The 24944-nt window shown below is 40.8% G+C and overlaps 2 protein-coding genes across 2 annotated transcripts in view; one reads left to right on the forward strand and one right to left on the reverse strand.

Annotated features, from left to right (window-relative positions):
* The window catches only part of LOC148085218 (protein NLRC3-like), a 126375-nt gene that overhangs the window by 73064 nt on the left and 28367 nt on the right, over positions 1-24944 (forward strand). The gene's annotated exons all lie outside the window — the stretch shown is intronic.
* On the reverse strand, positions 18552-22916 carry LOC148085219 (retinoic acid receptor alpha-like). Its single transcript, XM_087785538.1, has 6 exons — positions 22788-22916; positions 22652-22739; positions 22418-22605; positions 19685-19889; positions 19274-19432; positions 18552-18893 (listed from the first exon to the last, which is right to left on the reverse strand). The coding sequence occupies exons 1-6, from the start codon at positions 22914-22916 to the stop codon at positions 18697-18699; spliced, it is 966 nt and encodes a 321-aa protein (XP_087641664.1). The 3' UTR covers positions 18552-18696.

Raw genomic sequence — 24944 nt, forward strand, 5'->3', positions numbered from 1 at the left:
AGACGTGTTTATCCTCCTACTGCTGCTGAAAATACACATTTAAGTATATGCATATATATGCATTTATATATGACGTAACTTCCGTTTAAAACGTCACTAAAATGGCGGCTGTTTAGTATGGTTAGTGTCCATCGAACCATGCTAGTTTTGTGGGCGTGTTAGTATGCCAATTTAGTATGCATGGCGCACTAAATTTCGCATACTAAGAATTGAGACACACTAACGTACTAAAAATACTAACTTTTAGTACGCTAGTATGCGATTTGAGACACAGCACTGGTGTCACTGTTTGACCAACATTAATATTGAATTTGAAAGGTTTCCATTTTAATATGTATTTTAAAAGGCTACGAATGAAAAAATATTGAATCTAGAAAATATATTTTTAAAGTGTTGAAGTTAAAATATCAATGAATGTGTGAAAATGAAAAATTAATTTTTCAAATATTTGAACATTTGAATTCAATTACTCAAAAATCTAATTCAATGTTACAACATTTGAAATATTAAATTCAACCATTCAATATTGTGATGCTCTGAGATACTTCCATAGGGGAGACACAGGTGGAAACAATCAGGGGAGAAACCAGACAGGTGACACAGGAGGAAGGGCAAGTGACCTGAAACGAGAGGGAAGTTACTTTTCAAAATAAAACACAAGACAAGGAGCCAAAGACATTCTTTATTATGGTGTGACCGCAAATAAAGCCCTTAAATGATCGAGAAATAAATAATTGAAAAAGTCACTTGTTGATGAAACTCGTCTCTTTCACAGGCTGAGAGACTGTCGACTGTCAGAGAGAAGTTGTTCACTTCTGTCCTCAGTCCTCAGCTCTCCGTCCTCTAGTCTGACTCTACTGGACCTGAGTTACAACGACCTGTATGATCCAGGAGTGGAGCTGCTGTTTTCTGGACTGAAGAGTCCACACTGTCACCTGGAGACTCTCAGGTCAGAACATCATCTTTTCTACATCATCAAAGCTCAAATGTAAAGTCAGAGGTGGAAACACGAGTCAAAGTCTGTCATCACTTTGTTCTTCAGTGAAGCAGCTCATAGATACATTTGTATGTTTGTGTAGCAGGTAAAGATGTTACGTAGTTTATAAAAATATCATCTTAATAAATCATTGTAATGATAAACAAACAAGCGTCAACTTTAAATATAAATGAATAATAATCAAAAGAACATATTTCAAAGTTGAATGTGGTCAGAATGTGGGACTATCACAGCACTAACAACTGCTTCTGTCTCAATGTTTTCTTCGCTTGTTCCCTGAATGAACTTTTGTGTTTGTTCATCTTCAACTGAAGGTCATGAAACTACATGCGTACACTGGAAGAGGGAGGAGCTCAGATTGGCTGCTCTGCATGTCAATCAAATGTTTATTGTGAGGATTGTTTGAGATCTATTCTTACGTCTGAACGTCAACCAATCCACACAATAACCATTTGATTGACATACAGAGCAGCCAATCTAAGCTCTCTTCTCTATAATTCACAGATAATTAATGTTCTTAGACTAATTAGGTTAAATTGGATATTTTACCACGGCATACATGTATTGATGGTATAGTGACATAATTAAATGATGTTGTGAACCATATAGTATGAAAAAAGGCAACACGTCAAGCAGAAGTGCAAATAAAGCACAAATGTGTATATTTATGAAGCTGTTTTGTAATAAAATAACATTAAAGAAAACTTAACATCATCATAGAGATTTCTTAAAAACATTTATCCACATTTGTACAGTAAGACATAAGTAGATTTACTACACAAACTTGACAAACCATGTTCTGTTGATACATAAAGTATTTAGTCATTGCCTCAACTTGAACAACTTGATCATCTTTATTAACAAATACAAGTTAAACCTGACGTGAAGCAACAGAATAATATAAAAAAATATACCGTAAATATCAATCATTTATGACACTCGGAGCGTAACATTAGATGAAGTTTACTTACTTTTCATTCTCTTTGGTTTTAAATCTTCCATTTCTTGTCGCTTCAGTCGATGTTTCAACAATAAAGTCACATGTCCATCACTTCTGTTGTGGCTTAATGTTGAAGTGTCGTCGCTTTTGCAATCGCATTAGTGTTTGCATTTGTTGTGAGCTTTGTTGGCCACCGTAGCTCAAACTGGTTTTGTCTGTGCTGTGTCTCAAATCGCATACTAGCGTACTAAAAGTTAGTATTTTTAGTGCGTTAGTGCGTCTCAATTCTTAGTATGCGAAATTTAGTGTGCCATGCACACTAAATTGGCGTACTAACACGCCCACAAAACTTAGCATGGTTCGATGGACACTAACCATACTAAACAGCCGCCATCTTAGTGACGTTTTAAACGGAAGTTACGTCATATATAAATGCATATATATGCATATACTTACAGGTGTATTTTCAGCAGCAGTAGGAGGATAAACACGTATTCGCTGCTGATACCAGCTTAAATATCTCGCGATTATTTAGATTTTCATATTTTTTCTTTATTTCTTTTCCAAAGTTGCAATATGTGCTGCCAGCAGGTGTCGCTAGTGTTCCTACAGCTGGTTGAAACATCATTAAATAGAAGTAGAAGAAGAAGCTGTCATGTGATCTCCGGTTAGTGTGTAGCAGCAGAGTTTGATTTGAGACATACTATCTGTGGAGAATTTGCGTACTAGTTAGTACGTACACTACTCTTAGTATGCTAGAAGTTAGTATGCATCAGTTTAGTATGCATACTAACTAGTACGCAAATTATCCACGGATAGTATGTCTCAAATCAAACTCTGCTGCTACACACTAACCGGAGATCACATGACAGCTTCTTCTTCTACTACTATTTAACGATGTTTCAACCAGCTGTTTGAACGCTATCGCCGACACCTGCTGGCAGCACGTTTTGCAACTTTGGGAAAAGAAATAAAGAAAAAATATGAGAATCTAAATAATCGTGAGATATTTAAGCTGGTATCAGCAGCGAAGACGTGTTTATCCTCCTACTGCTACTGAAAATGCACATTTAAGTATATGCATATATATGCATTTATATATGACGTAACTTCCGTTTAAAACGTCACTAAAATGGCGGCTGTTTAGTATGGTTAGTGTCCATCGAACCATGCTAAGTTTTGTGGGCGTCTTAGTATGCCAATTTAGTATGCATGGCACACTAAATTTTGCATACTAAGAATTGAGACACACTAACGTACTAAAAATACTAACTTTTAGTACGCTAGTATGCGATTTGAGACACAGCACCGGTGTCACTGTTTGACCAACATTTATATTGAATTTGAAAGGCTTCCATTTTTTATATGTATTTTAAAAGGCTACGAATTAAAAATATTGAATCTAGAAAATATATTTTTAAAGTGTTGAAGTTAGAATATCAATGAATGTGTGAAAATGTTTTAATTTTGAAAATATTTGAACATTTGAATTCAATTACTCAAAAAACGAATTCAACGTTACAACATTTGAAATATTAAATTCAACCATTCAATATTGTGATGCTCTGAGATACTTCCATAGGGGAGACACAGGTGGAAACAATCAGGGGAGAAACCAGACAGGTGACACAGGAGGAAGGGCAAGTGACCTGAAACGAGAGGGAAGTTACTTTTGAAAATAAAACACAAGACAAGGAGCCCAAGATATTCTTTATTATGGTGTGACCGCAAATAAAGCCTTTAAATTATCCAGAAATAAATAATTGAAAAAGTCACTTGTTGATGAAACTCGTCTCTTTTACAGGCTGAGCCTCTGTGGACTGTCAGAGAGAAGTTGTTCACTTCTGTCCTCAGTCCTCAGCTCTCCGTCCTCTAGTCTGACTCGACTGGACCTGAGTTTCAACCACCTGCAGGATCCAGGAGTGGAGCTGCTGTCTGCTGGACTGAAGAGTCCACACTGTCACCTGGAGACTCTCAGGTCAGAACATCATCTTTTCTACATCATCAAAGCTCAAATGTAAAGTCAGAGGTGGAAACACGAGTCAAAGTCTGTCATCACTTTGTTCTTCAGTGAAGCAGCTCATAGATACATTTGTATGTTTGTGTAGCAGGTAAAGATGTTACGTAGTTTATAAAAAATATCATCTTAATACATCATTGTAATGATAAACAAACAAGCGTCAACTTTAAATGAAAATGAATAATAATCAAAAGAACATATTTCAAAGTTGAATGTGGTCAGAATGTGGGACTATCACAGCACTAACAACTGCTTCTGTCTCAATGTTTTCTTCGCTTGTTCCCTGAATGAACTTTTGTGTTTGTTCATCTTCAACTGAAGGACATGAAACTACATGCGTACACTGGAAGAGGGAGGAGCTCAGAGTGGCTGCTCTGCATGTCAATCAAATGTTTATTGTGACGATTGTTTGAGATCTATTCTTACGTCTGAACGTCAACCAATCCACACAATAACCATTTGATTGACATACAGAGCAGCCAATCTAAGCTCTCTTCTCTATAATTCACAGATAATTAATGTTCTTAGACTAATTAGGTTAAATTGGATATTTTACCACGGCACACGTGACCATCGCTCACGGCGCACTAGTGTGTTGCGACACAGTGGTTGAAACTGGTCTAAAGCACAATCCCATCACACAGGAGTTGTCAGACTCTGAAGTCGAGGTTCAACTCCATTAGGTGTTGCTGGTGTTGGTAGAAGACTGTTTACGTGGTGAAGTGTTTTTGGTTGGTAAAACCATAGACATGTATACATAGTCGCAGCATCGGCTGATGTGTATAAAGCGCCGCCATGTTGGTACAGTGCCATCACAGGCAGCGGCGCATTTAAAACTACAGGGAAGGAGGAACTTCTCAATCTTAAAATACAACTATTCGCGAAATTCTGGACACATTTTATAATGGTTTGGTTCTTATTTGTTTCATCTTTCAAATTCATTTAATTCAAAATGGTTTTTTTTTATAGATTGTATAGTAATAAATTCCATCTAATAATGTCTATCTATCTGGTCTGTGGTTTAAAAAACAAACCCCGTAAAAAAAACCTTGACTAATGAGCAATTTATAATCTCTTTTATAGTATAAACACATCATTCCTCTATAGACATAATGCACTGTAGGAGTGAGTGGCACTGTTCCAAGATGGCCGCCCTGTATACACACTGCTCTAGTGGGTGGCAGTAGTCGATGTATATATGTCTATGGGTAAAACAGTTCCTTCCATCACATCTGTAAACATGGAAAACAAGTCATTATAAACTTACTTTTCATTTTATGGTAATTCAAAGTAAACAGGACATGCAAAGAAAATTATAGTTAACATGAAATAAAGTTAAAATGACAATCTGTTACTGAAATGCTACTTTCATATGGTCTAAGTTCTAAAAGAAAATATTATAAACCCATCTTGAAGTATTAACCTAATGTAGAGAAAAAAGCTAAATAATAAATTCTTCATAACACGTGTAATGATGGTATAGTGACGTATTTAAATTATGTTGTGAACCATATAGTATGAAAAAAAGCAACACAAAAGCACAAATGTGTATATTAATGAAGCTGTTTTGTAATAAAATAACATTAAAGAAAACTTAACATCCTCATAGAGATTTCTTAAAAACATTTATCCACATTTGTACAGTAAGACATAAGTAGATTTACTACAAAAACTGGACAAAACATGTTCTGTTGATACATAAAGTATTTAGTCATTGCCTCAACTTGAACAACTTGATCATCTTTATTAACAAGTACAAGTTAAACCTGACGTGAAGCAACAGAATAATATAAAACAATATACCGTAAATATCAATCATTTATGACACTCGGAGCGTAACATTAGATGAAGTTTACTTACTTTTCATTCTCTTTGGTTTTAAATCTTCCATTACTTGTTTCAACAATAAAGTCACATGTCCATCACTTCTGTTGTGGCTTAATGTTGAAGTGTCGTCGCTTTTGCAATCGCATTAGTGTTTGCATTTGTTGTGAGCTTTGTTGGCCACCGTAGCTCAAACTGGTTTAGTCTGGTGTCACTGTTTGACCAACATTTATATTGAATTTGAAAGGCTTCCATTTTAATATGTATTTTAAAAGGCTACGAATTAAAAATATTGAATCTAGAAAATGTATTTTTAAAGTATTGAAGTTAAAATATCAAAATGAATGTTTGAAAATGTTTAAATTAATTTTTCAAATATTTGAACATTTGAATTCAATTACTCAAAAATCTAATTCAATGTTACAACATTTGAAATATTAAATTCAACCATTCAATATTGTGATGCTCTGAGATACTTCCATAGGGGAGACACAGGTGGAAACAATCAGGGGAGAAACCAGACAGGTGACACAGGAGGAAGGGCAAGTGACCTGAAACGAGAGGGAAGTTACTTTTGAAAATAAAACACAAGACAAGGAGCCAAAGACATTCTTTATTATGGTGTGACCGCAAATAAAGCCCTTGAATTATCGAGAAATAAATAATTGAAAAAGTCACTTGTTGATGAAACTCGTCTCTTTCACAGGCTGAGCTGCTGTCGACTGTCAGAGAGAAGTTGTTCACTTCTGTCCTCAGTCCTCAGCTCTCCGTCCTCTAGTCTGACTCTACTGGACCTGAGTCTCAACAACCTGCAGGATCCAGGAGTGGAGCTGCTGTCTGCTGGACTGAAGAGTCCACACTGTCACCTGGAGACTCTCAGGTCAGAACATCATCTTCTCTTGGTTCTGATAAGTTTCTAAAAGTGTTTCTCCTTCATTTCAGTCTGTCAAGGTGTCAGATCTCAGAGAGAGGTTGTTCTTCTCTGGCCTCAGCTCTGACATTGAACCCATCCCACCTGAGAGAACTGAACCTGAGCATGAATCATCCAGGAGGACCAGGCCTGGAGCTGCTGTCTGCTGGACTGAAGAGTCCAGACTGGAGACTGGAGACTCTCAGGTATGAACAGAGCAGCAGAACTCACTGACTGAACTCCAAAGATCTTCAGACTGAACATTTGATGCTCAGACTCTTCATCTGAACTGAGCACATGAATCCAAACTCTTCCTCCATGTTCTCCTGCTGGACACCAGTGGAAGCATGAAGGAGACAGTTGAGACTGAGCAGCCTGTTTATAGATCCATCTTTGTTGTCATCAACAGTCATGACTGAGTCGTCCACTGAGAATGAAACAATATTCATGAAACATCTGAATCAAATGAATCTGATCTTCTGACTCTTTCTTCCTCCAGGCTGGATGACTGTGGACCACATTGGTTTGATCTTCATCCATGAATGGTAAGTTTGATTCTATTGATTGACTTCAACATCAAAGCTCATCTGCTGACACAGCAGTTGAAGGTCTTTGTGGACATGGACTTGATGAAGAAGATTCCAGAACAAACGTGCAGATGTTAAAGACTCACAGTTACAGTATCAAGTGAAGCTCTGATTCCAAATCTTCAAGACCTTCAGCTCAAAACTCTTCAGGAGCTTCAACATCAACATTGTTTCAGTTTGACTGTCAGTGGAGAACAAAGAAATATTTCTGTCAAATATTTGAAATCAGACGTGAGTTTGATCATCAACTCACAATGTTGAGTCACTTTAAACATCATTTCACACATGAATCACTTCATATTGAATCATGTGTTCACTTGAACATCTTCATCACAACTAGACTAGACTCATGTTAGCTACATGCTAGTTTAGCTGCTGACTTCATCTTCAAATCTGACATCCAAGATGATTCTGGGATGTTTCAGTCACATGGTTCTTCTCTCAAGTTCTCAGAAGAATGTTGACAGAACATTGACTCGTCTCAGTTTGGATCAGTATATGATCGTCAAGACAACGTTCTTCCACCATCATCACCTCATGTCTCTTCTTCTCTCAGTCTTCACTCTCACTGGACTCACACACAGCAGCGCCTCCTACTGTCCAACGACAACAGGAACTTGATGGAGGATCAGGATTATCTGGATCATCCTGACAGATTTGAAAAGCTGCGACTGGAGGTGGAGAGGAAGTGAGACTATCAGAGTGACTCTCAGAAGAAACACAAGAGAATATGTTATTAAGTAAAACTTTTCCTAACATACCTGCTGGATTTGATTCACTATATAAATAAATATTACTTACTTACTTACTTACGTTTGCTTCTATGTTTGTGACTTTTATGATCGTTCTCTAGTTAAACCTCTTTAACCTGAGGGATCAATAAAGTTTTACCTTACCTTACCTTTAACACTGAAAGTAAGCGGTTTAATGGTTATTTTTTCAAACTGTACTTTCAACAGTATCTAAACACGATCGTGACAGATTGGCTTCATCTCATCTGTCGCCTAGAAATGATGTCATCAGAGGAACAGAGCGAGAGAAACATGAATTAAAAAGATCAACAAATTCAATCCTCCAGTCCAGGGGTGTCAAACTGGTTTTCACCAGGGGCCACATCATTATAATGGCTGGCCTCAAAGGGCCAGATGTAACTTATAAATGTAACTAAATGCAAGCTAATAGCCTTGCATGTGGTACTAAATACATTGCTACACATAAAAATAAGTAAAAACTTACAGCTCAAGACTAATAAGTTGCAACTGAAATAAGTCTGACAAGCAACTTTTCCTGTTGATGCACATGTGTCGTCACACTTGTCATCTCAAGCAGAGAAAAAATAAATCAATTGCAGGAAAATCAGATTGTTGAGTCTTGAGATATGTCCCAACAAGAAAGAAAGTCTCAGTTCACAACCAGTTATTGGTCACGTTTTTAGGTTCCCCAGCTTATATATTGGCTGTCAATTCTTGTGGATGAGTAGATCCTGAACACACCAAGTGGATCCCCTCCACCATCCATTGGTCATGTTATGAAAATAAGTAAATTTGGCATACTTAGCTCCGTGTTTGGTGTCAAAATGCCGGCGTAGATTGTACTCTTTGACAACTAACACTGCCTCATAACACAAAGGACTTACATGCCTTTTTCCTTGAAGCACAAACATGTATTCTTCACACCTTTCTTGAAATATCCTTCCCTCCGCATCAACTCTTCTCTTCTTGGAAATTTTGCGAGGATGTATTTGTATTTCTCAATTCCACCTGTTCGCATTTATTTGGAGACGCTGCGGCAGTGATGCGTCAATCGTGGGAAACATAATACCTTTAATAATATCTTTACAAGTCAGCAGCCAGTAACTTGTGCGAGACTTTTTCCTGCTGAAATCGGTGTGACAGGGAGCGATTGACAGGCCAGGGACTCTGTGTGTGCGTGCGTGCGTGCGTGTGTGTGTGCGTGTGTGCGTGTGTGCGTGTGTGCGTGTGTGTGTGTGTGTGTGTGTGTGTGTGTGTGTGTGTGTGTGTGTGTGTGTGTGTGTGTGTGTGTGTGTGTGTGTGTGTGTGTGTGTGTGTGTGTGTGTGTGTGCGTGCCGCGATGAGAGTGTGTGTTGCTCACATCAAAGGCTCGCGGCCGGTTTTCCCAAAGCAGCGGCGCTAATGCTAACACGTAGCGTGGATGATAATCTCGGGTGATGTTGATTCGAGACAGACAGACAGACAGACAGACAGACGGACAGACTGTATGGTCCATCGCCCCCCGCTTTCATTACAACAGTCTGGGCAATGAGAACCCGACCCTGCAGTGACCGCCACAGCGCTGCTGCGCCATGGATTGCGTGCCTGCTCTTGTGAAAACCTGACCGAGGCAGAGTCAGAGAAGGGAACGCAAGCAGCGCGAATAAAAGAAGGAAAACCATTTTGTCTGTTGTGGGATTGGTTTGTCGGACAATTTTTTTTTTTTTTTTTGCTCATTGATCAAGGTAAGGCAGGCGGGCCACATAAAATCACATGGCGGGCCACATTTGGCCCGCGGGCCTTGAGTTTGACACATGCTCTGGTCAAACAGCTTCAAAATCATACAGTTCTTTGCACAATATTCTCAAAATCACACTATATTATATTTTATAAACTGGTCATTATTCTTTGAATCGACAAGTGAATCTACACTTTGACAAATGTATCGTGAGATAATCTTGATCCAGTTTAGAGAGTTTTCTTTTATTAACTGCAAATGAAAGTGTGTTGTTAAAGTAACAGTTGAATGTATTCAACATTATTTAATCATGTAATTTTAGGTAAAATAAAACTATTACAACAGTTCTGGAATCATGAGATGTTTTAAGTCTTTTGTTGTCTTTTTATGTCACATGTCTGAAGTAATAATTCACCCAAAATGCAAACTCATTTTCTACTCAGCCTCATATCGACTAAGGGTTGGGATTATTTTCAGAGAAATCTCTTCTTTTTAGAGTTATAGACAAAAATGTTTGTTCATTTTAATGTAGTGACTGGAGCTCAGTTGTCTTCGTCTTCATCTTCGTCCAAAAATACACTTAAAAACATCCAAATACCTCCATACTGCTCGTCTGTAACATCCATCTTGGATTGAAGCTCCACATGAGAAGAATTATTCATAAAAATGCTTAAATAAATCTATATTTTAAATCTGTTTGTAGTGAAAGATCTCAGTCTCTCAGTGTAAATCTTGTTCACTGACACTTTCAATGTGTTTGATGAGGAAACACTAGCTGGAGCTGAGACTGAGAACTTCAATAAATATATTTAATATTTAAATATTTAAAAATAAACAAGTACTTGGATTAAACCTCATTTAATTTTTAAATGGGGGCGCCACCTACTGAGCATTAAAAATGATGACAATGTTAGTGAAGCTTCATCTCACCATCACTAGTTTTGGATGACCAGCATGTCAGGGTAAGAAGAACACGCCGTACAACAGTGGTGCTTATTGAAGCCTCTAATATATATCCTAATATATTCAATGGCTACACCAGGGTTTTTACAAACAACAGGTTTGTGATAACAACTTTCTGTGATGTATTACAAACAACACTTATTTACTTTCTGTGATGTGTTGAAGAGTTGGATTGAAAATACATTGACTGTAATCTACAGTTTCACCACTTGATGACGCAATTTCCAAAACTGTTAGTGAATAAATAAACACACCAGTCCCTCTATCATCCCCTGTCGTGGTTCACTCCATCCCTGTAGTGAGGAATACATATTAGTTACCTGGATGTAACTCTAGTTCTATTATTACATGCAAAGCCCTCTAACACGCTTCGCTATTGACGCTGTAGACGACCACGATGCAGCTTGACACACATCTTCAGCCGTCACTCCTCTGAACAGGGCGGCCGAAGATGCTAAGCCCCTGGTGGATTAAAAAAGAATAAATAAACAGAAAATAATTAAAAAGATAAAAATCCAATCCCTAATTTACTAAAAAATAATAAAACAATAGTAAATGTATGACTTATTGTTAAAATAATAAAATGTAATTTAAAGTAATAATTGAAAATTAAGAAAACTAAATAAACATGAATACTGATAAATGCAATTGATTCAATTAATTAATAATGAAATATTTACACCAATTGAGTCAGAAAAAAGGCAATTAAGAAGTAAGTCAAGAGAAACCCAGCAGGGGGCAGCAAAGCAAACACAACACCCAAGATCAGAAATTGAGAGTAGAAGAAGAGACAAAAACAGGAACTAGTGCTGTGTCTTAAATAGCATACTTCTCTTAGTATACTAGAAGTTAGTATGCATCAGGATAGTGTACATACTAACTAGTAACTAATTCTCCACAGATAGTATGTCTCAAATCAAACTCTGCTGCCTTAACTAACAGGAAATGACGCAACAGCTTCTCCTTCTACTACTATAAGAAAAAATATGAGAATCGCAATATTAGCGAGATATTTAAGCTGGTATCAGCACCAAAGACGTGTCATCCTTCTATTGCTGCTGAAAAGGCTCCCGTAAGTATACAGTATATATGTATATATATATATATATACAGTATATATATGACGTAACTACCGTTTAAAACGTTATTAAGATGGAGCTGTTTAGGGTAGAAAGTGTCCATCGAACCACATCAGTTTTGTGGGTATTTTAGTGACAATTTAGTGTGCATGGCGCACTAAATTTCGCATACACAGAATTGAGACACACTTACGCACTAAAAATACTAACTTTGAGTACGCAAGTACGCGATTTGAGACACACTTACGCACTAAAAATACTAACTTTGAGTACGCAAGTACGCGATTTGAGACACAGCATATATATCAACAAACGATCACACATGTGCAAGCAGTCAATGACACACTTTAGATAAGCAGTGTTAGCTAGACAAAACAACAAAAGTGACATGCAATGTGACCAATTGAGATTTGACCAATTGAGAGTTGATCAATTTTGAGTTGATCAATTGACCATGTGAAATAGGAGGAGAGGGTGGTTAAGATAATGGGGTCAAAAGGTCATTAATACATGCAAAAACAAAGGATGTCAACAATCAATGTTAATTGTGTTATTGTTATTGAACACTGCAGAAGAAGGAGAAAATTGAAATGTGAGTTGTTTTAGTTTTTCTTCTTAACCCAATTATAACACTAATTAACTGTATATATACATATATACCTTAATTTAGAAACAGGAATAATTGTAAAATAACTTTTGTCAACAAAGAATGTTACTTCATGAAGAGAGAAGATAATTATACTAAACCCAACCAAAATACTCGATGAAGGGAAGAAAATAAAGAAATATTGAAAACAATATTACTGATAACAAGAAATAATTGAAATCAATAAAAAATAGTAAAATAGAAATGACAACAATTGATAGAGGTTAGAGAAAACGTAAGAAGGAAAAAATTGAAATGAAAAAAAATTAATTAAATCAGAACACCAAAATAGGAACCTGAACAATCACTTTACACATTAACTTTAATTAATATTACTTTCTTTCATAAAAAAAAACAGTCTAGAGAATAGAATTCAAGATGACGAAAGACTTTTTGTGCGAGGATGAAACAGCAGGGGGGGTCAGTGAGGAAAAGAGGGAAGTCTTAGAAATCCAACCTCTAAGTGAAACCACTCCTACCAAAAAGGAAACTTTCTTTCGGAGCTCAGTTGCCTTGCAGCAGCTGACAAGACAACCTCTGCCAAGAAGCAGTTCTTATCAGCAAGAGATAGTGTCCAAAGACACACACACATAGACTCTCAGCCAAGTCACAGAAAGTCAGAGATCTTACACAAATGAATAACACAAATGAATGCCAACTTTCACAATAACCGCAGCGAGAAAAATTCTCCAAAGATAAAAATATACAGAGACAGACAATTTTAACTAAACAATATGTTATGAAAATACGACGACAACAGTATTTTACCAAAACAAGAGAGAGCCTCTCGATCGCTTAATACGCTTCCAAACACCCTGGATAGGAGCCTCTCAACTATTCCATCTATTTAAACCCCCGTCAAACTAACTCTAAACTAATCACCAATGAGACAATATCCATCACCATGATTGTTCGGAAAAATTAACTAGCCCTGACTATACTGCCAAATACCTGTGGAGTCTCTCAACACAGAAACACAATGAGATCTAACTGGCCTACACACCGGCTGGCAGAGCCTCCAGACCAGGATATTGGGAGAGACCGCTCAAATCCCACATATCCCCAAATTAATGATAGCTACTTGGTTTACAGAAAAAGTACCTCTACATTAATCAACCATAGGCCAAGTATCCTAACTAGTTTAGGAATCTGGAAGAACGTCAGATGCCCCATAGAGGGAGCCGGTTATACTTCCACCCCTACTCTGAATCCCAGGGGTTACCAGGTCGTGTAACTCCGTCTCCTCTGCCTATCAATTTAACTTAAATTCTAATCAACGTTTTTTCAACGATGCTTCTTCTTCCCGGGACACGATAGTGTCGTCTACACTTAAAAAAACAACATACAACAACTTACCATGCAATACCCAAAAAACAAGCATCAGCTTAAGAAAGCACTATTGAAAAATATAATCTAAATTTGTGACAGAACCAGAGACTTACGTTTATTCTTTCAGGCAACCAAAACTTATATAAAATATAAATATATGTAATCTTTCCTAACCAAAAACATAAACTTTAAACTTTCTTACCTGATTCCTGAAGTAAGGTATGTGGTGCGCCTGGTTGCATAAGAGAGCTCAGAGTTCGCCTCGGAATCGAAAAGGCCTTCAAACCACCACTCAACGCCATCCGGGTCACGGCACCAAGTTGTGAGGATTTTGTGTTTGTGTTAACCGACCCCTCCACAGTCTCGTACGTGGTGGTGGAAAATGAAGGACAGACACATGGATGAGTTTAAGAAAAATGCGTGTTGAGTGAATTATGCAAAAGTCAGAGACAAACTTACATGAACACGGGCGCTAGCAAGCAGAGAGATCTATCACAGACGTCTTCGAATGCCAGAACACAAAGATCTCAAAAAATGGTGGATCTTTTATACTAGAATATTCAGGTTAACACCTCTAGTCAACTGTACATGTAGGATTGGTCAGTAACTGTAAACACTTGATTCTAAGATGGCCGCCACACGTGGTCGTTGTGGAAATTCACCGAAGGTTGTTGTCTTCTAGAGAGAATCTGTTCCCAGCGACTTGCTGTCCTGTTGTGTCTTTCAGTGTGAGATCTCAAATAGGTTCCCACAGACTTGCTGGGAATCTGGGATTGTTTAATCTTTCTCAGTGTGTGCGAGGCTTTATGTGACCTGGGCCTGAGGTGTTGCATCGAGTGGATTCAATGCAAGAAAATTTTATATGAATTAAATATAAAAGATTATCAGTCAATCAAGTGACTATTTGAAATGTGTGTCAAATCTAGGTGATTGATTACAGTAAAGTTGTAATTTCCTTACAGCTCTAAGGCCATCAGGGGCAGTGTGACCTGCTGCCTCATAATATTTTGAGAATTGCACTACAAATTCAATGAGCAAAACGTTGAGGGGATACTCCAGCTCCAGCATTCTTTGCCCCGTTACAGACAAACAGCTGATTGGATTTACGTAAACTAGCTGTGCATCTGACCTAACAGGCCAAAGCTCGCACTGGACACAGTGAATGCCGCTGCCTAGCCTCCTCGTCTTGATGAGTGAAAGTAGCTCTCAAGCTATCTGGTCCCATAGTGGGACCAAATGACGAGTCGAAAACTCCAGCACCCAAAAATAAAAAATCGCTTTACAAAGGTATGACCTCTGGTCGTAAAACGACCAAAACCATCATGTCCTACATTCATGGCTGACCGCAAAAACCGCCAGCATAGATGCGGCACGACCCCTCGTCCAGTAACTCCTGCAAGAAAGCAGGATCTCCGAGACTGGAGATGAAGAAGCTGTGAGTCCTTTCTTCTTGCAACAGGCTTCGAATACACACCAGCGTGACACATAAGCTTTCGACGTAGTTGGTGCCTGAGTACCCTGAATACGGCATTTAGTGTTACCCTCTCAACATCCAAACCATGACGCGACGCCCCAGAATCAGAACAGGCCATCGTTCCCCCACTGTCAACTGAGCCAGGTCCAGGAACCATCTGGCTCCTGGGCTCTCTGGTAGTACCATTAACACAGTAAGATGCTGAAAACCTCACTCTGTCTAAGAAAGATAGCATGAGTCTCACTGGTGGGAAATCATACAACAGACCCCTGGGTATCAACGGATGGGACAGAGCATCTACCCCCAGAGGTGGTCCGTCTGTAACCTTCAGTGAAAACCAAAGGGGGCACTTTGTGTTCTCCCTGGAGGCAAACTGGTCTCCCGAACAGGCGCCAGATCTGTGACGTTGTATCTGGGGTACAGCTTCCACTCCTCCTGAAGAGCACCCCCTCGAGACATTCGATCCGCTCCCACATTCAACAAACCCGGAATGTGTCGAGCTCGCAGGGACAAAACATACCTGTCGGCAAAACTCAGAATGGAGGCTGCCAAGCATTGTAAACCCGGTGACCTCACTCCTCCCTGCCTGTTCAGATATGCCACTGTTGTGGAGTCGTCTGATCGAACCATCACATGTCTCCCTTCAAATTGAGGAGCAAAATGGTGGGGAACCTTTTGAACCGCTCGCAGTTGTAGGTAATTGATGTGTTTCGGTGTGTTCGACCACACTCTCCCCCCACAGGTCCCACCCCAGCCGGTCAGGGACTGAAATGTACACAACCAATCTGACTGCTTTCTGGAGTCGGCCCTAGAGAGTTCCAGAAGACTATGTCCCTCATAACGAAGGCAGGAACAATCAACATGTGGCCCTTGTCTCGAACTGGATGAAGTCGGAGACCCCCAAAACCACTGTTGAAGACTTCTCATATTTAACAAGCCCAGTCTGACCACAGGGTGGGCCGCTGCCATAAGACCCAGGAGTGATATGAGGTTTTTTCAAACCCTGTCCAACTGGTGTAGTAATGACACCCTTATCTCGCTAGTTCTGGAGTCTAGATGCAGAACGAGGTAGGACATTTGTTGACTTGGTTCTAACATGCTTTACTCCATGTAGTGCAGGAGAATCAGGTCTTTGTTCTATAGGGACACCGGATGGTGAACTATATATATATATCGCTGAGTAGATAGATGATGTAGATCCGAGGTGACTGAGTGAAAAGGGGAGACGAATGGCGGGAGGGCCTATATAGAGGGGCGGGCCCTTCCCCCCAGTTTGGCGGAGAGTAGATTACATTTATACAGGTTCAGAGGCGAAAGCCTCAATGGATAAACCAATAGCGAAGCCCATTAGGGGTGTCACGACCTGAAGATGACTTGTATTGGTAAATCGTTTAATACTTATATAATAGTTTATTATTTGTTTACTTTGAGCACTTTATATAGCCCTGATGTTTTATTTTTTCATTATTTAGAAGAAACAACAGCTACATTCTTTCCTGCTGGAGGAAACTGAAGGCAACACTTGGGACTCAAATACAGCAGAATGTAGTTATTAAAGTGATTCACACGACACAACAATAATCATTAAATGTTGGTTTTATTTTTTATCTTTTTTTTTCCTTTATTTTCTTTTTTCTCAAAGTCGCTTGATAATCTTGACAAAATTGCAACATATTCCATACGTTTCAAACCGAAGGTGTGTCCGTTTCTATTCCAGATTAGCTGTGCAGAGAAAAGTTGTGCGCTGTTCTGGACATGTTAAGTCCTAAAATGAGGAAAGCAGCTTTGACCGTACAAAAAAAAAGAAGAAGAAAAAAGGACTCGTAGAGAGACTCCACACATGGTGAGACCATAATGTTCAGGGTCGGTGTCTCTCTGCACAAGTTCTGGTCTGAGTGATTTGAAACACAGGGGCTCAGTAGCAGAGGTGTGTGTGTTAGTGACATAGTGGGGGGGCAGCACAGAACATGTACAATGGACAGGCCAAGCACACAAAATGATTCCTTCCTGAGACATTGGTGTGTGTACAGTAACGATGGTCAAGATGAGATGGATGTGAAGGCGTTTTGGCATTAAGTGTATCACAGGGTGTGAGGTTGCTCTGGATCCTGCATGTTTCTAACACAGGGGACGATGCGTGAGGACAAATATCACATATGGGACCTTCACGATCCCCCGTCCAGAGGGACCACTACAATCTAGTTTTCCCCACCACGACATGACACGGACCCACATAGAGGCTTTTGAGAATCACTTGTATTAAATACAGTGTGTATGTACACCACTCTTCACATTGATCAATCTCACGAAGCTGCTACAGGAACGTCCGAGCCCGAGATGTGATCCACCTCAACACTTCCAGACTCCGTCTCTGTCTGCTACATGGCCAGAAAGCTATGCCCCGACTGGAGTGCTACTTGTTCATACCTACTGTACGTCAAAACAAAAGGGCGGGAACTGAAAAAAAGGGGGGGAACCGTGAACGCCACATTCTGAACAGCCGGTGATTAGTTAAGTGTCCAGTATTTAGTCGGACACAAAAACTTCCTTCAGTAAAATGTGCTCAACAATGTATTTCCTGGAATCACAAACCTATGAACAAAACACATAAAAGGTTTTTTCTTTTCAAAATCAAGTGAAGCCTAAAACTCTTCATAGTTTTGAAGAAATGAATACAGCTTATATACACAAACCAAAGGCTACTTAAAAAACACCTTAATAATGAATCTTCATGAACTGGATTTCTTGAAAGGACCTGTGACCATATCATACAATCATTTGTTTTCCATTCGTCTGGAAGCACAAAACAATACGTGGAAAACAACCTGGAATAGACGGTGACACTCGTAGCGACTTTCTTTTTGTGCACATAAATGTGAGGACTGGAAATAACTTCTGTTTGCTCTTTGTGTTCATCAGAATAATGTACAGGTGACATCAAAGTCAAACATCTTCCTCAATACTCTCGGTGGGTACGAAAAGATCCAAACAGTGAAGGGATACAACGGTTTCTCATCTCAGAAAAGGTTTTCAGTCGCCCTCATGTCAAACACCATAGTTCATATCTATATATATTTATATAACTTTGTAGGAAAAAAAAGAAACTTTGAGAGGGAGAGGAGGAGGCGGCTCTTCTAACAAATCCTTGCAGTCTGCTTTAGAGTCCAACAAAAAAGTGTCTGGTGATTCTTGTCCAACAGAAGCCACTTCCACGTCCGCTCCCAACTTGTCCCTGCAGCGATCACATCCATCGGGTGAAGGAGTCGTGGAGGGAGGAGTGGGGGTCAGCAGTGTTTACAGTGGTCTCTCGGAGGCGGCCTTGCTTCCCTGCACACCAGCACAGCGTTCCAGAGTGAAGGGAGGTTCGTGTGGAGGAAGGGGTCGGCTCGTCTGAGTCCAGACTTCCTGCTTTCACCGCGGGAACGTTGTTGGAGCAGAAGTTCAAATGTCGGCCGTCACTACGGCGATTGTGTGGCCGGACTGCTTTGGGCGGAGCTGGGCGACAAACTGGGGCTGCAGCTGCCTGGTGGGGCTCCGCTGGGTCGACCGCCTGCCGCGCCGCTCTCCAGGCCTTCAGAGTTCTCCAACATCTCCTGGATCAGAGGAGGCATGGAGCCGGGGATTTCCATTTTGAGGGTGATGACTTGTTCAGCTCCTGCAGACAGAAGGAAACATCAAAACTCGTCCTCGCTTGTCTCTGTGTATCCATCATACTGTGAATATTATACATGAATACACATCCAGAGCATATTTTTAAAATAATAAAATAAACATTTTACACTGTTCTACATGTTTCAATAGAATAGCTTTTCAAAGCAATAGATTATAGAGCAAAGATTGACATCTAGTGGACTCAGGAGATAATGTCACTGCTTCATGAAGCTTCATCGACACATCACCGATATTAGCAGCATGTTATAATAGCTAGTCTTTCGGAGAGGTCATCTTAAAGCTCACTGTGGTGACAACTGGGCTCTAGCTGATATCTTCGAAAAGGGATGAAAAGCAACAGAATGACAGTTTTCACTACTGTACCTTTAGCACTGATGCTCCTCAGGTCAGTAATCTTCATCAACATTTTTGGAAACATGTGTGGTTTGTGTGGCCTCCTCTCCCTCACGTAGATCTTCAGAGCCTCCAGAAGGGGCTCCTGAAGTATGTCCACCTTATCCGCCTCTTCTAGGTCCTGACGATCTGTCGGAAAAAAAACACGAGAGGACGAATGAGTTTTTTTATTTCAGCAGCAAGCCTCCGTGTACTGGCCTGGACTGAGACACTTGGAAGGGTTCGAATGTTTTTGGATGGTTAAAGAACCGGAGGTGAATCAAAAGGTGGGCCACACAAGGACGGCATCTGGGTGACGACAGCTAGTTTCTCCAAAAGTTTCTACTTCTTTGAATCGCGCTCTGGACTTGTATCTTTGATAGAAAAAGTGTGTTGCTCTACCTCCACACAGCAAACAGATGGCGCTGAGGAGTCCCGTCTCTGCGTCGTCCATCTCCAGAGGAAGCAGCTGGTTGGCGAAGGCGAACACCAGATCCGTAAGGGGACCGAAGCCAGCGTTGTGCATCTGGGTTCGGTTTAGCATGAGTCCATCTGAGAAGGTCATGGTGTCCTGTTCTGGTGTGTACCGCGTGCAGATCCGAAGTATCTGTGAAAACGTGGGCAGTGTGAATAAGAGTGGATTCAGGAAGGGCCGGCGGGAAGTTGACGTAGATTTAAATGTAGATTTGGAGCCAGGGCCTTCAGTTTTCAAGCCCCTCTGCTGTGGAACCAACTACCGGCTTCAGTCCGGAGGGCAGACACCCTCTCTATGTTTAAAAACAATCTTAAAACCTTACTTTTCGATAAAGGCTATAACTAACTTAACTGTTTATCTTTAGCTGCTATAACTAACTTAACTGTTTATCTTAGCTGCTATAGGCTGAGAATGCTGGAGGAGTTTTAGACACCGAGCTCTGTATATCCTTCTTTTCTGCATTACATTCATCACCTGTGCAGTTTAAACACCTTTTTATTTCTCTCCCGGAGCCCCAGGACCTCCAGAGCTGCTGCTGATCCAGGATCTTCACCACGTCATCAGATCCCGAGTTCTCTCCAGCAGGACTCTCCTACACTCTCCTATTTTTTTTCTCACTATAATTTCCCTCACTCCTCTCCTTATCCATCTGTCTACTCCCCCCATCCTTCCTCCCAGCCGGTCAAAGCGGCAGGCTGTCAACAATGAGTCTGGTTCCGCTCGAGGTTTCTGCCTTCTAAAAGGAAGTTTTTCCTCGCCATAGCTCACTGTACAGTGTTTCGCTTCTTGCTCTTTGTTGAATTGCTGGGTTCTATTTTTACTTAATCAACTATAGTCTTATTTCAACTGTATAGTGTCTTGAGATAACTTTGTTTTGATAAGACACTTTTGTCTAAACAAACACTAAATAAAATTTATTTTTATCACATGAAATAGCCTTGGATTCCACTTCAAGTGATAATTCACCCAAAAATTCCACACGTTTTCTACTCACTCTCATGTCATCTCATGGATTATTTTCCAAGTAATCTGTTCTTTTTATAGTTATAGACAAAAATGTTTTTTCATTTTAATGTAGCGTCTGGAGCTCAGTTGTCTTCGTCTTCATCTTTGTCCAAAAAGACACTTAAAAACATCCAAATACCTCCATACTGCTCGTCTGTAACATTCCTCTTAGATTGAAGAGTCCTAATGATGATGAAGAATCATTCATAAAAACACTTAAATGAATCTATATTTTAAATCTGTTTTTAGTGGAAGATCTCAGTCTCTCAGTGAAAAGCTTGCACTCACACTTTCAATGTGTTTGAACGAGGAAATACTAGCTGGAGCTGAGACTGGGAACTTCAATAAATATATTTAAACATTTAAAAAAAACAAGTACTTGGATTAAACCTTATCATTTTTAAACGGAGGCGCCACCTACTAAGCATTAAAAATGATGACACTGTTAAGGAAGCTTCATCTCCCCATCACTAGTTTTGGATGACCAGCATGTCAGGGTAAGAAGAACACGCCGTACAACAGTGGTGCTTATTGAAGCCTCTAATATATAACAGGATTGAAAGTTATTTACTTTTCCGCTTTTATAGCTCCATCAGAGTATTACAAACAACAGGTATTTACTTTCTGTGATGTGTTGAAGAGTTGGAATGAAAAAACATTGACTGTAATCTACAGTTGCACCACTAGACGCAATTTCCACAACCTTAAGTCAATAAATAAACACACCAGTCATTCTATCATCACCTGCAGCGAGGAATACTTACTAGTCCTTACAGAATTATTGACAGGGCAGTGCGATATCTAAGATCACCACTAGAGGGAGCGATGTTCTCTCAGGTTACAATTAGCAGCATTTTAGATGGATGATACATTCTCTCTGGAGATTGTTTGGCCTCGAAGGAGACCTCCAGAAGGATCAATAAAGTGTGTTGGTTTGTTTGTTCGTTCTTTCGCTCGTTCCATCCAAGCTAAACCTTCAATGACCGAAGAGTTCAACACTTCATGGTGAGATTCCGACCAACCAAGATCAGATAAGAACTTTTATGGCTTCCAGCAGACACAGAGTCTGTGAAGATGCAAACCAACATTGAAAGTGCTAACAGATGTGTTCACAGGCAAAATGTGTGTGTGTGTGGGACTTGGATAATATTAATTGAAATGTGTATTACCTGCTTAAAGAAATATACTTGTAAGTGAATGGAGCTACGTGCAAGGTGTTTGAAGTTATCAAAATGAAAAGAAATCACATATAAAATATAAGAATTGAATTAATCATTATCAAAACCTTCATTTTGTAATACGTAGTCCAAATTTGTCATGTTTGGTGTTATTTGAATGTCCGCGCTCCGTGGGAAAATAATCTAGAAAGAACAAATAGTTTTAAAGCATTTTTAACGTACATATGATTTTTCTTATGTGACGAGAAGAAAAGACAATTGGAGAGGTAAGAAGGAGGAGGAGGGGGTGTCAGTCTGGAAGGACCCTTTTCCCGCCGAAGAAACGTCAACCAATCATAAGGGTTTGCCCCTTTTTACAATCACTAAGTTTCAACATAAGAACTGTGTTCAACTTAGAGAATTTGTGTTGTTTCCTCCAAAAGATCAGAGCGTACCCCTTATCATCAGGGTGTACCTCATAACATCAGAGTTTATCACCTCCCGCGTGATAAACTGGGTCATCACCAACTTTGCCTTCAAGACGATCTCCGGCCTCCTAACTTCAGCTCCTGCAAGTCCAAACTGAGGACCGCACTGAAGGACCCGCTTCCAGCATCCTTCCAGTTTCTTAATAATCTTGACCAGACCGGTCCGATTATTCCTATATTCGCAGCACGTCTCCATGACTGCGAATCTCCATCAAGAAGCAAAAAGCCCGTGAATCATCCTTACCTCCCGTAAGAAGAAAGTGTTCCTGAACTAAAGACTTTCCCTCAGCAAAGTGAACATTCCAGGCGTTCAGCGCGTTCACGTGAGGTGTCTACAACCAGGAAGCCGACACTGTGATTCATCGGACCGTTCGGTGTACCGGACGCAATCGCTTGGCCCACTCGTCGAAAGAACTTTGATTCCCTCGTTCCTGACTGTCCTCCTCATCATCCTCTCCTTCATCCTCATCCTCCAACTCCGTTGACATCCACCTGCTTGCCACCTTCATCTGGTCTCCAGCTGCAGCCTAAACCTCCGTTCACCATCTACCGTCAAGTAAGAAGCTGATCACTTCATCTTGAACAAATTGATTTGTGTCTGGGTTGTTTAATATGCGGGTAGTCTATTAAGATTTCGTCCATGATTCTTTTCCCGTTTCCGTTTTTATTCTCGGTTCCGAAACTTACCATAACATACTCATTTTTGTCATTCATTATTCATCCAACGATGAATAATACACAGACCAACGATCCCAACGATCACGATGGGGAACGTCAATTCACTGACGAATAAGATTGACGAGCTGTCTGCCCTCAACAACCAGCGGATCTACAGAGAGAGCAGCTTGTTGATCTTCACGGAGACGTGGCTCACTCAACTGACTCCGGACTCACTCGTGGATCTGCCTGGTTTCAGCACCGTCAGAGCGGACAGAGACGCGCGCGCGTGTGGGAAGCGCAGAGGAGGAGGTCTGATCATGTACGTGAATAAACGCTGGTGTAGCCCGGGACACGTTACTGTGAAGAAAGTCTCTTGTTGTCAAGATTTAGAACTGTTGGCTGTCAGCATGCGTCCATATTATCTACCGCGTGAGTTCAGTCACGTGATCGCGCTGTGTGTCTACATTCCTCCGAGCGCTGCGGCTGCATCTGCCTGTGAGAAGATCCACACAATGACAGCTCGACTTCAGAATCAACATCCTGACGCGTTTATCATCATCTCTGGAGACTTTAATCATGCCAACCTGGACTCTACTCTGCCTACTTTCCATCAGGCCGTGGATTGTCCCACCAGGAATAACAGGACAATTGACCTTCTTTATTCCAACTTGAAGGACGCCTACAGAGCCAAACCTCTTCCTCCACTTGGAAGGTCCGATCACAACCTGGTCCACCTTCAGTCACAGTACACTCCTCTGGTGCAGAGACAGACTGTGACCACTAAGACAATCAGAAAGTGGACACCAGCTGTGGAGGACGCCATCAGAGACTGCTTTGAAACAACAGACTGGGATGTGCTGCTGAGGTCTCATGGTGAGGACATCGAGGGACAGACACACTGTCTAACAGATTATTTAAATTTCTGCTTGGACGTTGTCGCCCCTACTAAGACTGTCCGCTGTTACCCTAATAATAAACCGTGGGTAACAAAGGAGGTCAAGGATGTCCTTAACAGGAAGAAAGTGGCATTCAGGAGCAGAGACAGGGACGCCATGAGGTCAGCTCAGCAGGAGGTGAAGCGATGCTTGAAGGAGGCAAAGGACACCTACAGGAGGAGGTTGGAGGAGAAGCTGAGCCGAGAAGAAATAAGAGAGGTCTGGGATGGTGTTAAAACCATCACTGGACACAAGACCAAGGCCTCTCTGACTGCAGTGGACACGGTGGATGAGGCAAATGGACTGAACAACTTTTTCAACAGGTTTGAGCAGGTCACCTCACCCTCACTGCTGCCCGCCTCAGGACCTGCCCCACCTTCTTGTGCCCCCCCCAGCTCCACAGAACCACTTCCCAGCTTCACCTCACTCCAGGTACAGGATGTACTTCGGAGGATTCGTCCAGGGAAGGCTGCTGGTCCTGATAAGGTGTCTGCTCGACTGCTAAAGACCTGCGCTGCTGAACTAGCTGAGCCACTCCAGCATGTCTTCAACCTCAGTCTACGGCTGGGGAAAGTACCAACTCTGTGGAAGACTTCCTGTATCGTTCCAGTCCCTAAAAAGATCCGACCGAGTGTGCTGAACGATTACAGACCGGTGGCACTGACTTCGCAGCTGATGAAGACACTGGAGCGGCTGGTCCTCAAACATCTCACGCCACAAGTCCAGCACGCGCAAGACCCCCTGCAGTTTGCCTACCAGCCAGCAGTTGGTGTGGAAGATGCCATCCTTCACCTCCTGCATCGGACCTACTCCCACTTGGATAAAGGAAGCGGTTCAGTGAGAATCCTGTTCCTGGACTTTTCTAGTGCCTTCAACACTATCCAACCCACTCTGCTGCAGGACAAACTGACTAAGATGCATGTGGACCCTGGTCTGGTCTCC

The sequence above is a fragment of the Callionymus lyra genome, chromosome 2, assembly GCF_982586985.1.
Source record: "Callionymus lyra chromosome 2, fCalLyr1.hap1.1, whole genome shotgun sequence".
NCBI classification, from domain to species: domain Eukaryota; kingdom Metazoa; phylum Chordata; class Actinopteri; order Syngnathiformes; family Callionymidae; genus Callionymus; species Callionymus lyra.

Coding starts and splice junctions, on each gene's coding strand:
- LOC148085219 (XM_087785538.1), bottom strand. CDS start 22,916: ATGAAGGTGGCAAGCAGGTGGATGTCAACGGAGTTGGAGGATGAGGAT. Junction 22,740..22,787: donor GGGCCAAGCGATTGCGTCCG/GTACACCGAACG, acceptor TCCTGGTTGTAG/ACACCTCACGTGAACGCGCT. Junction 19,890..22,417: donor CCCAGTTTATCACGCGGGAG/GTGATAAACTCT, acceptor ACGTTTTCACAG/ATACTTCGGATCTGCACGCG.